Source organism: Octopus sinensis, linkage group LG30, assembly GCF_006345805.1.
Source record: "Octopus sinensis linkage group LG30, ASM634580v1, whole genome shotgun sequence".
In the NCBI taxonomy this organism is placed as follows: domain Eukaryota; kingdom Metazoa; phylum Mollusca; class Cephalopoda; order Octopoda; family Octopodidae; genus Octopus; species Octopus sinensis.
In genome coordinates, this window is record NC_043026.1 from 6,620,107 (window position 1) to 6,637,402 (window position 17,296).

Below are 17,296 nucleotides of genomic sequence, written 5' to 3' on the forward strand. Positions count from 1 at the left end.
TTAATTATTATTATTACTATTATTATTATTATTATTACTATTATTATTATTATTACTATTATTATTATTATTATTATTAATATTATCATTATTATCATTATTATTATTATTATCATCATTATCATTATTATTAATTATTATTAATTATTATTAATCATTATTATTATTATTGCTAAGGTGGCGAGTTGGCAGAATCTAGACAAGTAAAAGAATAAAAAGAACATACACATGGAACCCCTCCCCGAGCACCTTGCTTAAAACGAAGCACTCAATACTCACCAGTTTGGCATCAAGGCATTCTCAGGGCCCCTAAACATGCATCCAACATTGTAGGCATGGTTCTTAGATGAATAGAAGTCAGTGTAGTCACCTGCAAAGCATAACGATCGTTATGATAATTACAATGATTATAATTATGATGATAATTAAAGCAACTCAGCCCCGCCCACTCACCCATGCATTTGCTAAAAGAAAACCGCCCATGCTGGAGCCACATGAAAGTGCTTGTGTCAATGTTATGTAAGGAGCACCGATGTTAGTGCCACGCGAGAGGCACTCGTGTCAGTGCCACTTGCAAAATGTACCTGTGTTGGTGCCAGGTGAAAGTCACATAGAAAGGGAGACGTGTTGAGGACATCTTTTAATGTGGACACGTCCACCTTGTCTCTTTCAATAGCGTAAATACATGGGCACTGAATATATTGGCTCTTAAGGTCCAGCTGAAGATTTTCTAAGATGCACACCGAGGGGGGGGGGATAAGGGGAGATAATGAGAGGGGAAAGAGAGGGAGAGAAGGAGAGTGATGGGGAGATAATGAGAGGGGAAGAGAGGGAGGGAAAGAGAGAGGGAGAGGAGAGAAAGGGGTGGGGGAGATAAGGGGAAAGAGAGGGAGGGAAAGAGAGGTGGGGAGATAATGAGAGGGGAAAGAGAGGGAGAGAAAGAAAGTGAGAGAGAGAGAGATAATGAGAGAGAGACAGAGAGAAAGAAAGAAAGAAAGAGAGAAAGAAAAAAAGAGAAAGAGAGAAAGAAAGAAAGAAAGAAAAAGAAGAGAGAAAGAAAGAAAGAAAGAAAGAAAGAAAAAAGAAAGAAAGAAAGAAAGAAAGGAACGAACGAACGACAGTGGTAGGAAGGAAGACACACAGACAGACAGACAAACAGAGAAGCAAAGAAACAGTTAAAGCGCCGTTACCGATTCTGGCAGGAAGATGCATTTTCGCTTTATTCTGAGGAACAAAAGCTCTGCAAAACAGAAGAAAACAAAAACCAAATCATTATGGAATAATTAACAAGAATTTCTTTCATTTCATCTTTTATTTGTTTCTTCAATGATCAAATGGTGGCCATGCTGGGGCACAGCGTTGAAGAATTTTAGCCAAATGAATCGACCCAAGAACATCTCTGATCACAGGCCTACTGGATCAAGACTGACCTGGGGCTAAATAACAACAAAAATAAAGGACACATAGGCGCAGGAGTGGCTGTGTGGTAAGTAGCTTGCTAACCAACCACATGGTTGCGGGTTCAGTCCCACTGCGTGGCATCTTGGGCAAGTGTCTTCTGCTATAGCCCCGGGCTGACCATTGCCTTGTGAGTGGATTTGGTAGACGGAAACTGAAAGAAGCCTGTCGTATATATGTATATATATATATATGTATGTGTGTGTGTTTGTGTGTCTGTGTAAATCCCCCTAGCATTGCTTGACAACCAATGCTGGTGTGTTTACGTCCCCGTCACTTAGCAGTTCGGCAAAAGAGAATAAGTCCCGGGGTCGATTTGCTCGACTAAAGGCGGTGCTCCAGCATGGCCGCAGTCAAATGACTGAAACAAGTAAAAGAGAGTAAAAGAGTATTAGATAATGTAGTTCTAGATACACTATGACTGAATATATAGTGAGGTGGTCATGTCTGGAAACATCTTTGATTATCGGTCAACTTGATCATGGCCTTGTGGGCAGTAAAGAAATAAGAAACGTAAAGCTATAGGGGTGAAACTTACTTCTGCCTGAGCCCCGAGTCGTCCCTTAAAGTTGCTTCCGATGCTGACAGTATTTTCTGCAGGGTTGCTCTCGCTTCGCACCATGCTGCACGGGTCATGCCCATGAAGGCGTTTAGAGTTTCCTGAAATCATAAAACAAGGAAAGCTGTCTCAATATACAATAAACAGACAACACCCCAAAAACAAACCTATGTTTGTTTACATATCACATAACTTATACGAGATCAGGCATTTCTGGATGACTTTATAAATTCTAGAAATTGCAGAAGAATTTGTTGGTTGGCAGTTTAGCTTAAAGGTAGAGCACTCTAACCAGATATTAGAGGGATGTGAGTTCAATCCTCATAGCTGGTTGCTGACAGATTTTATTATATATATGTTATTCTGTCAATATTTACACGTTGAAAAATATATTCTTCTTCTTGTTCTACAATACATTTCAATGCTTCAAAAACAAACTTATGTTTATTATTTACATTATTTACATTTGACAGATATTTGTCCTCATCTTGTTTGTCCTCATCTGATATACCCTCCAGCCTTCTTCAGGTGTTTCATTTTTTTACTGTGCACAAGGGGTTAAACAGAGAGGACAAACAAGGACAGACAAATGGATGAAGTTGATTATATCGACCCCAGTGCGTAACTGGTACTTAATTTATCGACCCCGAAAGGATGAAAAGTAAAGTCAACCTTGGCGGAATTTGAACTCAGAACGTAATGGCAGACAAAATACCGCTAAGCATATATATATATAGAATATATATTATGATGCAAGATTAAAACATAATGAGTGTATAAAGTTATAAATAACGAGAGAAAAAATATGATAGCATTTTCTCATATTTCTCTGGTCATTTATAACTTTATATTACATAAATGCTTCTTGTATTACGACCTCCATACCTCAAGGGTATGCCCCGGCACTTGCCATTGTCTATTTCTCTCTCTGACTCAACCATCCCATTGGTATCCTAATTCTTAATCCTTGTGAGTATGCCCTGGCATTTTGCCAACATCTCTCTCTCTCTTACACCCTTGCTGTCTCCCACTCTCTCTCACTCTTTCTCTCTCTTTCTCTTCCCTCGGGATGGAGAGCCATGTATCTCCTCTGCAGCAGCAGCCGTTCAAGAATTTGGATCTGGAGATCTCCATTTCCAGCGGCTTCGAGGGCCACCTCCCAGTGGTGTCGGGCGTCAACGAAGAGCCCTTGACTACAACAAGACGACCAAAGTTGTTTTTTTTTTCCTAGTTCTGGGGTCTCCCACCCCTAAGCCCTAGACCATCATCTAATCACCCTTACCCGTCTTGCTGCTTAACAACAACAACAACAACAATAGCCGTTTCTGTCCCCATCTCTGATCACTCTCTCGCGCTCTCTGGCCAGGTAACCTTGTACCTCCTCTACAGCAAAACACCTGTTTCTGTCTCTCTGTCTCACTCTAACCTTTCATCATCATGACACAAGATCACCCCCTCCTCCAATGCCCCATCCCCTCACAAAGACTCTTTGTCTTGCAAGTTACTTGGGAACCCTGTCAGTGCTGGTGCCACTTAAATAGATAGATAGATAGATAGAGATAGATAGATGGATAGATGGATAGATGGATGGATGGATGGATAAACAGAGAGACAGACAGATGGACAGATAAACTGATAGAGAGGGAGTGAAAACAGATTAACTGGACAACTAGACAAACAGAGTGAGAGAGAGAGAGAGATGCTGTACTGGGAAGAGATCAATGGAATTTGAGCAAAATTTGGTAAGAAAAAAAATGTGGTGAAGTTTGTGGAACAATCTGTGAGATGATGCTGTCTGTATACTTTACCATTTCGAAGACATGCTGGGAATTCTTCAGTTCTGGTCCAGTGAAGAGATGCTTGACCACGCTGAGGTCCAGAATCTGGTCACCAATGGCAACACCAATTCTATGGTGAGGCTGCAAAAAGTACAAAAAAAAATAACAACAACAATTATAATAATAATTATTTCTTTACTACCCACAAGGGGCTAAACACAGAGGGGACAAACAAGGACAGACAAACGGATTAAGTCGATTATATCGACTCCAGTGCGTAACTGGTACTTATTTAATCGACCCCGAAAATCCTTTCTGTTATGGGCACAAGGACTGAAATTTGTGGGCAGGATGTAAGTCGATCACATCGACCCCAGTATTTGACCGGTACTTAATTTCTTAACCCCAAAAGGATGAAAGGCAAAGTCGACCTTCGTGGGATTTGAACTCAGAACATAAAGACAGGTGAAATGCCACGAAGCATTTATCCCAGCGTGCTAACGGTTCTGCCAGCTTGCTACCTTAATCAATAACGATGACGATGGTTTCTTTTATTGACCACAAGGGCCCAAGACATAGAGGACAAGTTACAACACACAAAAAGGGGTGGTGGGTTTACATCAACCAAAGGAGGCACTGCCAGGTTAAAAGACATAACGAAGGATACATGATAGAAATTAGAGAAATAAATAATTAATAAATCATAATAATAACGATAATCGATTCTTTCATTGGCCACAATGAAACATGACCTTGCAGGTGGGGCCCAGTTAGAATTTTCTTCAGGTTGAGTAGCCCATCCCGCTCAAAAAGTACCTGAATAAGGGTTGTTTAAGGATGTTGAACGAAACACCCAGGTTTCCAGAGGTGAATTATCCAAACCCCAAAGAATCCCTCTCAACACATGGCTATGATGCTCCCCCACTACTTCTGCTCGTGATCAGAGATGCACATATCGTCAGCCACCAAGGGACATGCTCAACTGGTTACGGTCAAACAACTGACAAGCAAATCTGTGGTATTGAGCAGAATATTTGCTGTAGCCCATCTTTTATACCAATTATTATTATTATTATTGTTATTATTATCATTATTATCATTATCATTATTATTATTATTATTATTATTGTTATTATTGTTATTATCATTATTATCATTATCATTATTATTATTATTATTATTGTTATTATTGTTATTATTATCATTATTATCATTATTATTATTGTTATTATTGTTATTATCATTATTATTAATCTTTGTTATCAGTTATACTTTGAGTAAACTTGCACCTGGAAGATTCTTCCCACTTCGAAGTCCCTGACGACAAAATTAAAATAAATATATGCGCAACCATGCACGGATGCGTCTATCTGCATGCATATGCATGCGTGTGCGTTATGTGGGGAGGGGAATGGTTTGTAGCGGTCAGAGGCGGAAACAGAGAGACAGGTGGCTAAGGAAACAGCTCCACCCCCTCCATGACCACCCCTCCTTTATGTGATAAGGTGAAGACATGGGAGAGAGACAGCTTGATCAGAAAAACCACTCACAGCCAAACAGGGAGATAGACATTACGCTATCATCCTGCGCCACCACCACCACCACCACTACCACCACCACCATAACTGCTACTACTGCCACCATCACCCCCACCACTACCACCACTACCACCACCATAACTGCTACTACTGCCACCATCACCCCCACTACTACTACCACCACCACCATAACTGCTACTACTGCCACCATCACCACTGCTACTACTACCACCATCACCCCCACTACTACTACCACCACCACTATTACTACCACCACTGCTACTACTACCACCACCAATACTACTACTACTACCACCACCACCACCACTACTATTACTACCACCACCACCACCACCACTACTACTACAACTACCACCACCACCACTACTACTACTACTACCACCACCACCACCACCACCACTACTACTACAACTACCACCACCATCACTACTACTACTACTACCACCACCACCACCCTCACTGCTTGACATCCATCCAGGTCAAAATGAACTTCTGCTCCAAAGAGTAAATCCAGAATCTAGCAGGAAGGGGGGACAGGTGCAACACAGGTAAACAAACAATTATATTTGAAGAACCAAGGTAGAAAGACTTTGGTGAGATCATCCAATCAGTTAGAAATAGCAGCCACTGCATGGCACTTTGAGCAAGCGTCTTCTACTATAACATTGGGCCAACCAAATCCTTTTGAGTGGATTTGGTAGACAGAACTTAGCAGTTTGGCAAAACAGGCTGATAGAATAAGTAGTCATTAGACTGCAGCCATGCTGGAGCACCACCTTGAAGGGTTTCGGTTAAATTGACCCCTGGACCCATTCTTTATAAGCCTAGTACTTATTATATCGGTCTCTTTTGCCAAACCGCTCAGTTATGGGGACACAAACACAGACACGAAGACACACGATCATACATACACATGTGTGTGTGTATGAATATGTGTGTGTGTGTGTGTATATATATATACATATATACATATACACAATGGGCTTCTTTCAGTTTCCTTCTACCAAATGCACTCACAAGGCTTTTGGCCTGAGGCTATAGTTGAAGACATTTACCCAAGGTACTATGCTTGTCTATGTGTGTGTGTGTGTGTGGTGTGTGTGTGTGTGTGTGTGTGTATGTATGTGTGTGTGTATCATACACACACACAGAGTTTGTTTTCAATTTATTCTCCCCAAAAGTTGTTTACAAAAACAAAATCCAAAACACATCAAATCAAGGTCAGGGAGGTCAAAATCACTCCAACCATACCCACCCCTACAGATCCCCCTGCACTGACAACTCCTCCTCCTCCCACCATCTGTTGTGTCAATCTCTTCTTTAAGGCTATTAACCTGAAAGGTTATCTTTGCCATATATGGAGATGTGTGCATGCATGCATGCACGTGTGTATGTATGTATTTATGTGTGTGTATCTATCTATTCATGTATGTATGTATGTGTATGTATGCATGTATGTATGCATGTATGTATGTATGTATGTATGTATGCATGTATGTATCTATCTATTCATGTATGTATGTATGTGTATGTATGTATATCTGTGTGAATATACACATGTATGTATGCCTGTATATATATATATGTATGTATGTATGTATGTATGTATGTATGTGTGTGTATGTATGTGTGTGTATGTATGTGTGTGTATGTATGTGTGTGTATGTATGTGTGTGTAGGTATGTGTGTGTATGTATGTGTGTGTATGTATGTGTGTGTAGGTATGTGTGTGTAGGTATGTGCGTGTATGTATGTGTGTGTATGTATGTGTGTGTATGTATGTGTGTGTAGGTATGTGCGTGTATGTATGTGTGTGTATGTATGTGTGTGTAGGTATGTGCGTGTATGTATGTGTGTGTATGTATGTGTGTGTAGGTATGTGTGTGTAGGTATGTGTGTGTAGGTATGTGTGTGTAGGTATGTGTGTGTATGTATGTGTGTGTAGGTATGTGTGTGTAGGTATGTGCGTGTATGTATGTGTGTGTAGGTATGTGCGTGTATGTATGTGTGTGTAGGTATGTGCGTGTAGGTATGTGTGTGTAGGTATGTGTGTGTAGGTATGTGTGTGTAGGTATGTGTGTGTAGGTATGTGTGTGTAGGTATGTGTGTGTATGTATGTGTGTGTATGTATGTGTGTGTATGTATGTGTGTGTAGGTATGTGCGTGTAGGTATGTGTGTGTAATGTATGTGTGTGTAGGTATGTGTGTAGGTATGTGTGTGTAGGTATGTGTGTGTAGGTATGGTGTGTAGGTATGTGTGTGTAGGTATGTGTGTGTAGTATGTGTGTGTATGTATGTGTGTGTATGTATGTTGTGTAGGTATGTGTGTGTGTAGGTATGTTTGTGTATGTATGTGTGTGTATGTATGTGTGTGTAGGTATGTGTGTGTATGTATGTGTGTGTAGGTATGTGGTGTAGGTATGTGTGTGTGTAGGTATGTGTGTGTAGTATGTGTGTGTATGTATGTGTGTGTAGGTATGTGCGTGTAGGTATGTGTGGTATGTATGTGTGTGTCTGTATGTGTGTGTATGTATGTGTGTATGTATGTATGTGTGTGTAGGTATGTGTGTGTATGTATGTGTGTGTAGGTATGTGTGTGTATGTTATGTATGTATGTATGTATGTGTGTGTAGGTATTGTGTGTAGGTATGTGTGTGTAGGTATGTGTGTGTGTATGTATGTGTGTGTATGTATGGTGTGTATGTATGTGTGTGTGTAGGTATGTGTGTGTATGATGTGTGTGTAGGTATGTGTGTGTATGTATGTATGTATGTATGTATGTGTGTGTAGGTATGTGTGTGTAGGTATGTGTGTGTAGGTATGTGTGTGTAGGTATGTGTGTGTATGTACGTATATTTGTGTGAATATTCACATGTATGCCTGCATTTGTGCATGTATGTAAGTGTGTGTATTCATGTATGTCTAGATGTATGTGTGTGTATGATGCGTGTATGTGTGTTATTGCATGTGTGTGTATGTATGCATGTGTGCATATGTATGTGCATGCATGTATGTATATGTATGTATATGCATATGTATGTATGCATGTATGTGTGTGTGCGTGTTAGAACCCAAAGAGGCCACAAGAGTGTGTGTGAGTGTATCTGTGTTAAATTCCATTCCGGCCATGACCATCCCATCTACTTAACAGTATCACTAATTACATTAACCATTACACATTTTCCTTTCCAACAACAAAAAGCCTTCACATATACAGCCAACAAAAAAAAAAGCGATTTAACTGCTATTTCTAGCACGTTGAACGACCACATAGAAGCCAGCCCAGGTCACCAGCAGGTCACCGCTAGATGTCAGCTCTCCCATCATCACACAGAGAGAGCACAAGTGTATCTAGAACATGCCAGACATCCATCTATTTGAGGCAAGTCAGTCTGACTTTTAGCTGTCAAACCATTTGAGCTCTGATACACTAACTCACAACAACCAAACCAGGGCCCCTTTATCATAGAGACTCCCTTGCTTCTACCCTCCCCTGATATGTGTGGGGCTTGAAAAGGGGGACAGATAAATTCCCAGGTTTAAAACAATAGGATTTTTTAAAAAGTGGGGGGGGGGTTCAATTAATTTTAAATATAACAAAGAATTTAGTAAAATAACTTCGTTATCATTAAGCTAGTGTTAGGAACATAAATTGTGACTAAGGTTTGGTGGAGAGATTTTAATTCAAAACTTATGAAAACAAGACATTTGTATTACAGTGCCAGATCTGGTATCAGCCAGGTTGGTATCGAAAGGGTTAAATTAATCATTTGTTAACCCTTTTGTTACCCTATTTCTGTTGAGATTCTGTGTTTCTTTCAATTAATTTTAAATATAACAAAGAATTTAGTAAAATAACTTCGTTATCGTTAAGCTAGTGTTAGGAACATAAATTGTGACTAAGGTTTGGTGGAAGAATTTAATTCAAAACTTATGAAAACAAGACATTTGTATTACAGTGCCAGATCTGGTATCAGCCAGGTTGGTATCGAAAGGGTTAAATTAATCATTTGTTAACCCTTTTGTTACCCTATTTCTGTTGAGATTCTGTGTTTCTTTCAATTAATTTTAAATATAACAAAGAATTTAGTAAAATAACTTCGTTATCGTTAAGCTAGTGTTAGGAACATAAATTGTGACTAAGGTTTGGTGGAAGAATTTAATTCAAAACTTATGAAAACAAGACATTTGTATTACAGTGCCAGATCTGGTATCAGCCAGGTTGTATCGAAAGGGTTAAATTAATCATTTGTTAACCCTTTTGTTACCCTATTTCTGTTGAGATTCTGTGTTTCTTTCAATTAATTTTAAATATACAAAGAATTAGTAAAATAACTTCGTTATCGTTAAGCTAGTGTTAGGAACATAAATTGTGACTAAGGTTTGGTGGAAGAATTTAATTCAAAACTTATGAAAACAAGACATTTGTACTACAGAGCCAGAGGTGGTTTCATCCAGGTTGGTAACAAAAGGGTTAAACACACATCTACATTTGGGCAGATGCACATTAGAAGCAGTTGGAGGGGTGAGGATTGAAGGAAATTTAGGCTATTATTTCTAGCATATAGAGTGACCACATTGAGGTCTCCTTCTCTCATGTCTTCTGCTGATTATTTTTCTTCTTAACCCTTTTGTTACCCTATTTCTGTTGAGATGCTCTGTGTTTCTTTTAATTAATTTTAAATATAACAAAGAATTTAGTAAATTAACTTCGTTATCGTTAAGCTAGTGTTAGGAACATAAATTGTGACTAAGGTTTGGTGGAAGAATTTAATTCAAAACTTATGAAAACAAGACATTTGTACTACAGAGCCAGAGGTGGTTTCATCCAGGTTGGTAACAAAAGGGTTAAACACACATCTACATTTGGGCAGATGCACATTAGAAGCAGTTGGAGGGGTGAGGATTGAAGGAAATTTAGGCTATTATTTCTAGCATATAGAGTGACCACATTGAGGTCTCCTTCTCTCATGTCTTCTGCTGATTATTTTTCTTCTTAACCCTTTTGTTACCATATTTCTGTTGAGATGCTCTGTGTCTCTTTCAATTCATTTTGAAAATGTTATAAATCCAATGCTTGGAGCATAAATTAACAATTCTGAGCAAAGGTTTTAATTTATTCTGTTGTGACATTTAATTTAGATCTCATTAAATCAAGAAGTTTGTATCCTAACACCCAGGGGTGGCCTCCTGCAGGTTCACATCAAAAGAATTAAATATAGGGCAGTTGTGTGTGTGTGTAAAAACACAAATATATTCTTTAATCTTTTACTTGTTTCACTCATCAGACTGTGGCCATGCTGGGGTACTGCCTGGAAGAATTTTAGTTGAATAAATCGATTTGTGAATAAAAAGCCTTGTGGGTGGATTTGATGGAAACTGAAAGAAGCCCATCGTATATATATATATATATATATATATATATATATATATGCATATTCAAAATGTTTCCCCGTAAACAAATTTAAAAGAGGCGCAGGAGTGGCTGTGTGGTAAGTAGCTTGCTTACCAACCACACAGTTCTGGGTTCAGTCCCACTGCGTGGCACCTTGGGTAAGTGTCTTCTACTGTAGCCCCGGGCCGACCAATGCCTTGTGAGTGGATTTGGTAGACGGAAACTGAAAGAAGCCCGTCGTATATATGTATATGTATATATGCGTGTGTGTGTTTGTGTGTCTGTGTTTGTCCCCCTAGCATTGCTTGACAACCGATGCTGGTGTATTTATGTCCCCGTTACTTAGGGGTTCGGCAAAAGAGACCGATAGAATAAGTACTGGGCTTACAAAGAATAAGTTCCGGGTTCGATTTGTTTGACTAAAAAGGTGGTGCTCCAGCATGGCTGCAGTCAAATGACTGAAACAAGTAAAAGAGTAAAAGAGAGTAAAGAGATATAAATATGAGTAGATGGAAACTGAAAGAAGCTCATCATATATATATATACACACACACATATATATGTGTGTGTCACTCTTCTTAAGTAGTACCCGCGAAAACCAGTTTTGAGAAATACTTAGACTTGAAACTAGGTTTTGGGAATTATCGGTTTTTTGCGATCCCTAATACACACACACACACACTTTCCCCACCTCAGTTGCATACACCTAATCCCCACCCCACCGCATTATATATATATACGCCCTGGGTACATTAGATGATCTTCTTCAGCAGAGGTTTTCAAGAACAAACTACAAGACTGCTTCTCCTCCCTCTCTCTCTTCTCTCTCTCTTTCTCTCTGTGGCTCTCTCTCTCTCATGTATGTGTGTGTGTGTGTGTGCATGTGTCTGCATGCATGTGTATGTATATGCCTGTGCCTGTGTGTATGGATGTATTCCTTAAGTGTGTTTCTTCTGCGTGTGTGCATGTAGTAGAGATGAGGAATTAGAAAACAGAATAGAAAGAGAGGGAAGGAGTGTTGTTGAGAGAGAGAGAGAGAGTAGAGAGAGATAAGGAAGGGGAGGAATGGTTTAAGAAAGTGAGGGAGAGAGAAAGAGAGAGGGAGAGAGGTAAAGTGAAGCAGACAGAAGGGTAGGGAGGGGTGATGGGAAGAGTGAGTGTTTTTACAGAAGAGACTGGGGGGAAGAAGAAGGAGAAGAATTGGAAGAAGAAAGAAGAAGCAGAGGAGGAAGGAAGAAGAAAGAAGAAGCAGAGGAGGAAGAAGAAGAAGAAGAAGAAAAAAGAAGAGGAGGAAGAAGCAGAAGAAAGAAGAGGAGGAGGAAGGAGAAGAAGAAGAAGAAGAAGAAGAAGAAGAAGAAGAAGGAAAGAGGAGAAGAAGGTGAAACGAAGGATGATGATAATGATGAAGATGGTGGTGAGGAGGAGAGACAAAGGAAATGGTCTGGTCTTGAAATATGTACTGTTAAAAGGTATTCTAGTAAGTTCTGTGGCATGAAAGGAAGATGGTTGGGAAAGGACAAGGGAGGATGGAGGCGAGACAAACAGACAGACAAATAAATAAGTAAATAACGTTAATAATATTGAGGTGGGGGTGGTGTATGTGGTGGGGGTGGGGGAGTCTTGTTTGGCAAGAAACTTGATCTCTGTGTGTGTCTGTCTGTCTGTCTGTGTGTGTGTGTCTGTGTGAGAACAACAATTATGAAAGTAAGGCGTGGCTTTGAGGTAAGATGTTTGTTTTCCGACCAGATGGCTTTGGAGTTCAATCCCATCTCAAGGCACTTGGAGTGAACACTTAACTCTTCTATTGTAGCTGTGGGCTGACTAATGCCTTGTCAGTGGACTTGGAAACTAAAAGGAAGCCTGTTGTATGTATGTATGTATGTGTGTATAATGATACAGATAAACATGATTAAATTTTATATTCGTTGCCAGAGCGGCCAACTGGCTTCCGCACCAGTGGCACATAAAAGGCACCATTCGAGCGTGATCGTTACCAATGTCGCCTTACTGGCACCTGTGCCGGTGGCATATGTATAAAGATTCGAGCGTAGCCGTTGCTAGTACTGCCTGAAATATTAAATATACGATAAAAAATGATATACCCATGATTAAGTAATGTGCAAAATAATAAATAAATAAAATGTATAAATTTGGTAGAATAACATATATATATATATATCATCATCATTTAACGTCTGCTTTCCATGCTAGCATGGGTTGGACAGTTTGATTGAGGTCTGGGAAGCCAGGGGCTGCACCAGGCTCCAATCTGATCTGGCAGTGTTTCTACAGCTGGATGCCCTTCCTAACGCCAACCACTCTGAGAGTACAGTGGGTGCTTTTTACGTGCCACCAGCATGGGAGCCATTCATGGGGCACAAGCACCGACCACATTCAGGTGATGCTTTTAATGTGCCACCAGCATGGGAGAGAGTCAGGGGCACTGGAATCGACCACGTTTGGATGGTGCTTTTTACGTGTCACTGGCATGGGAGCCAGTCGAGGAGGGGCACTGGCATCGACCATGTTTGGATGGTGTTTTTTACATGCGTCCGGTACATCTCTCAAGCGAAACTGTTTATCTACATCACTATCACTCTCTCTCTCATATATGGCTGTGTGGCAGTTAGTGCAGATGTGGTTGTGTGGCAAGAAGCTTGCTTCCCAACCACATTGTTCTGGATTCAGTCCCTCTGCGTGGCACCTAGGGCAAGTGTCTTCTACTATAAGCCTCAGGCCGACCAAAGCCTTGTCAGTGGATTTGGTAGACGGAAACTGAAAGAAGCCTGTCGTATATATGTATGTCAGTCCACCAGCGCTTGACAAACGATACTGGTGTGTTTACATCCTCGTAACTTAGCAGTTCGGTAAAAGTGCCCGATAGGATATGTACTAGACTTACAAAGAATAAGTCCTGGGTTCAATTTGTTCGACTAAAGGCGGTGCTCCAGCATGGCCGCAGTCAAATGACTAAAACAAGACTACACACACGCATCATATTTTCACACACACACACACACATATTTACACGCGCACCCCCCCCCCCCCCCCCCGCGCGCGCGTGTACACCTCTTCTTTCAAAGTCAGGCAGGCAAAAAAGCGAGAGCGTCATTCAAAGCCGAGACGTAGACTGGAGGTGTGTGAGGAATGCTGCTTTCTGATTGGTCAGAATCCAATGAGCCAAACTTCGAAACAAGTTCACTTTCACCTTGTGTGTGTGTCTGGGTCAAGGTGCGTGGGCGCGCGAGTCCCCCCCAGACCCCGTTTTGCTTCTTGTTAAGTGTCTCACTTCGAAGAATTACAAATAAATGAGCCAAAGAGTTTCAAAACATTCGAAATATCGGCGGGGTGAGGACGGGAGTAGGTACTACAAGCAAACAGTGGTCCCGGTGCGCGCACTCGCAAATTCTTTTTACACAAATTAAATATCTTTCGAACAAAGTAAATAAAACGCAAAGTTTTCAGCGGTGGTGCTCCAGCATGGCCGCGGCCTTCGGGCTAAAACATTTTAAAGGATTTATAAGGATTTTAAGGATTTGAATAATTTTTTAACCCTAACCCCTAGTTTGTTTATAAAAAAAAATTAATTTACTTAGTTGTAGGATCTTACGACTTACGACTAGCTAGCGCGGATGCGCGAGTGCGCGCACCGGGACCACTGTTCGCTAGTAGTACCACGGGAGTAATTTTAGTAAGAAAAAAAAAATTGAAGAAGTTTTAGAAATTTCCTTCTTTATTTTTTACACTCGGATTATTTTACGTGGAATCCAAAACGAATTTTGTGAAAAATGTGAAAAACGAAAAAAAAAATAAAATAATGAAATTACAATGTCAAAGGCTAATTTTTTTAGCATAATTTCCATTTTCGAAAATGTCGAATCCCTTAAAGAAGAGAAAGAAAGGATTTTTTAAAAATCGAAAATGGTTTGGGGTGCCGGCAGAATTCTGTTTAACTCACGACATATAACCCCCTGATGACGTTTTCCTATTTCTTTGGAATTTTTAGAAACTTTTTGTGAATTTGTATACTAAATATGGTAAAGTTTTTTTTAATATTTCGAAAGTATAAATTTTTTGGCGATCATTCGTCTCTTGTAGACCTTTCCGTCGAATCCGTAAAAAACTCCTTTTTTTTTACATATGGGCTTGCGGTCTCCTACACCCCATTAAACACACACACACACATGTACATCAATGCTCCCATGCACGGTAACTTCAAAAGAACTTCCCTCGTCATACAATCGCTTTCTCTTAGTCTCTTTCGCTCTCATTACTTCAAAAGTTCCCGCAAGCCCATATGTAAAAGAAAAAAAATTTTTTACGGAAATCGACGGAAAGGTCTACTAGAGACGAAAGATTGCCAATTTTTTTTAATATTTCAAATTTTTAAAAAAATTAGTTTAAAATGCGGACAGTGCGAATTTTTGGCTTAAATCCCAGCAACGGACCATTATGGGAAGAAATATATTGAAGAACCATCTTTGCGTCAGACTGACAGACAACGAAGAGAATATGAGGTGGTCATGAGATGTGCTAAAAATAACAGCTAAATGCCCCTTAAATCACACAAAGAATTTTCTATGTTTTGGTTTTCGTATAGTCGTATAATTTCTCGAATGTAGAACACAAATCTGCAAACATTTTCTGAAAATTCCAAAAAATAAAAAAGTTATAAGGGGTTTATTATGGCATGCTTAAACGAGACTTCCGCCTGGGTGCATATTCCATAATACGTCCACCCATAAACAAACTTGTTACCAGTTGAAAATATTGGAACCCGTAAGAAACCCATTCACCGTATTTTATCACCGAGAAAGTTTCTCTCTGTAGACAAATAGTTGTAAACACACCCACGTTGGGCTACCACACAATTTCTTATTTCTTTATTGCCCACAAGGGGCTAATCATAGAGAGGACAAACAAGGATATACAAAGGGATTAAGTCGATTAGATCGACTCCAGTGCGTAACTGGTACTTAATTTATCGACTCCGAAAGGTTGAAAGGCAAAGTCGACCTCGGCGGAATTTGAACTCAGAACGTAGCGGCAGACGAAATACTGATACGCATTTCGCCCGGCGTGCTAACGATTCTGCCAGTTTGCCAATTTCTGTCTACCAAATTTAGGGCCGGGAGCTATAATAAAGGACACTTGGCAAAGATGCCACGCAGTGGGACCGAACCCCAAACCACGTGAGCTTGTTAACCATAGAGCCATACCCTAATGTTAAATATTATAAATATATAAGTCTGGAAAGGTAAAAATAAAGGTACTACTTAAATACAGAGGTCCCGACCCATCAACGTAACCCTAACCCTAACTAACAATAAAACTAAGCCAAACTAACCCTAACCCCCTAACTGGTGTGCACTGTAAAAGCATATTGTTACGAAGATGCATCGGGGCCTCTGTCTTTAAGTGGGGCCGGCGAAAAACGGGAACGAAAAATACTGAAGTCATGGAAATTGTTGGTAGCAAAGTCGGCGGGAAGAAAGAGAAGATGCGAAACTCCTACATAATTCTTTTCTTCAGAACTTTTATCTGGCGTGACAGACAGTGTGGTAAGAAGTGCTTTTCCAAACCACATGATTCCGGGTTCAGTTCCACTGCGTGGTACCTTAGACAACTGTCTTCTATTATAGCTCGTGTCGACAATACACACACACAAACGTATATGTACCAGAGAGGTGTCTTTGTCCCCCCCCCACCACCACCACCACCTCAGTGCTTGACAATCGGTGTTGGTTTATTTACACCCCTGAAACTTAGCGGTTCTGCAAAATAGATCGGCAGAATAAATAACAGGTTAAGCAAAAAAAAAAGTACTGGAGTTGATTCGCGCTCGACTAAAAACTCTTCGAGGCGGGCGCCCCAGCATGGCCGCAGTCTAATGACCGAAATAAGGAAAAGATGAAAATAACCATGATCTACACACTCGAAAAAATATATATGCAAAATGTCATTAAAAGACACGCATTAATTAGAAAGTTACAGAGAAAACATGATTACCGTGAGATGGGGCACTAAAGTGTAGTTATGCTGTCTAATATCCATCGCTGTTATAATTACGATGGTAGACTTTGGCACTTTTATCTAATTGACCCCAAAAGGATGAAAGGCCGAGCAACAAAACAAACAAGATGAACTTACATTCTCTTCTGTTGAGAAAACGCCATAAGGTAGATTTTGGATCGGGAAATGGCTTTCGGCATCGACGGGAATAAAAGACATTTTGGGGAAAAGTTTCAATGTAGATACAAAGCGGTGCGAGAGGAAAGTAGAAATGGCTTTTATCATAAGAGAGAGAGAGGGATAGAAGGGAGACAGAATGAGGGTAAGAGAGAGAGAGAGAGAGAGGTGGGGGAAGTGATAGAGAGAGAAGGGGAGGGAGATAAATAGATAAAGGGATAGACAGATAGATAGGCACAGAGAGAGAGAGAGACAGACACTGGGAGAGATATACAGAGAGAGGCACAGAGAGAGAGAGAGAGAGAGAGAGAGAAACAGACAGACAGAAGGAGTGGAGTATAGGAAGACAGAGAGAGGG

General features: G+C 40.2%; 1 protein-coding gene across 1 annotated transcript in view; it reads right to left on the reverse strand.

Moving 5' to 3' along the window:
- LOC115226547 (fumarylacetoacetase) overlaps positions 1–17,058 on the reverse strand; it is a 27,656-nt gene extending 10,598 nt beyond the window's left edge. Inside the window, exons 1-5 of the mRNA XM_029797549.2 lie at positions 16,900–17,058; positions 3,826–3,936; positions 1,997–2,118; positions 1,191–1,240; positions 280–370 (exon numbers count right to left, since the gene is read on the reverse strand). Coding sequence (XP_029653409.2) covers positions 280–370; positions 1,191–1,240; positions 1,997–2,118; positions 3,826–3,936; positions 16,900–17,046 — 521 coding nt within the window. The 5' untranslated portion in view covers positions 17,047–17,058. The remainder of the gene's footprint in view (positions 1–279; positions 371–1,190; positions 1,241–1,996; positions 2,119–3,825; positions 3,937–16,899) is intronic.
- Positions 17,059–17,296: the final 238 nt, after the last annotated feature.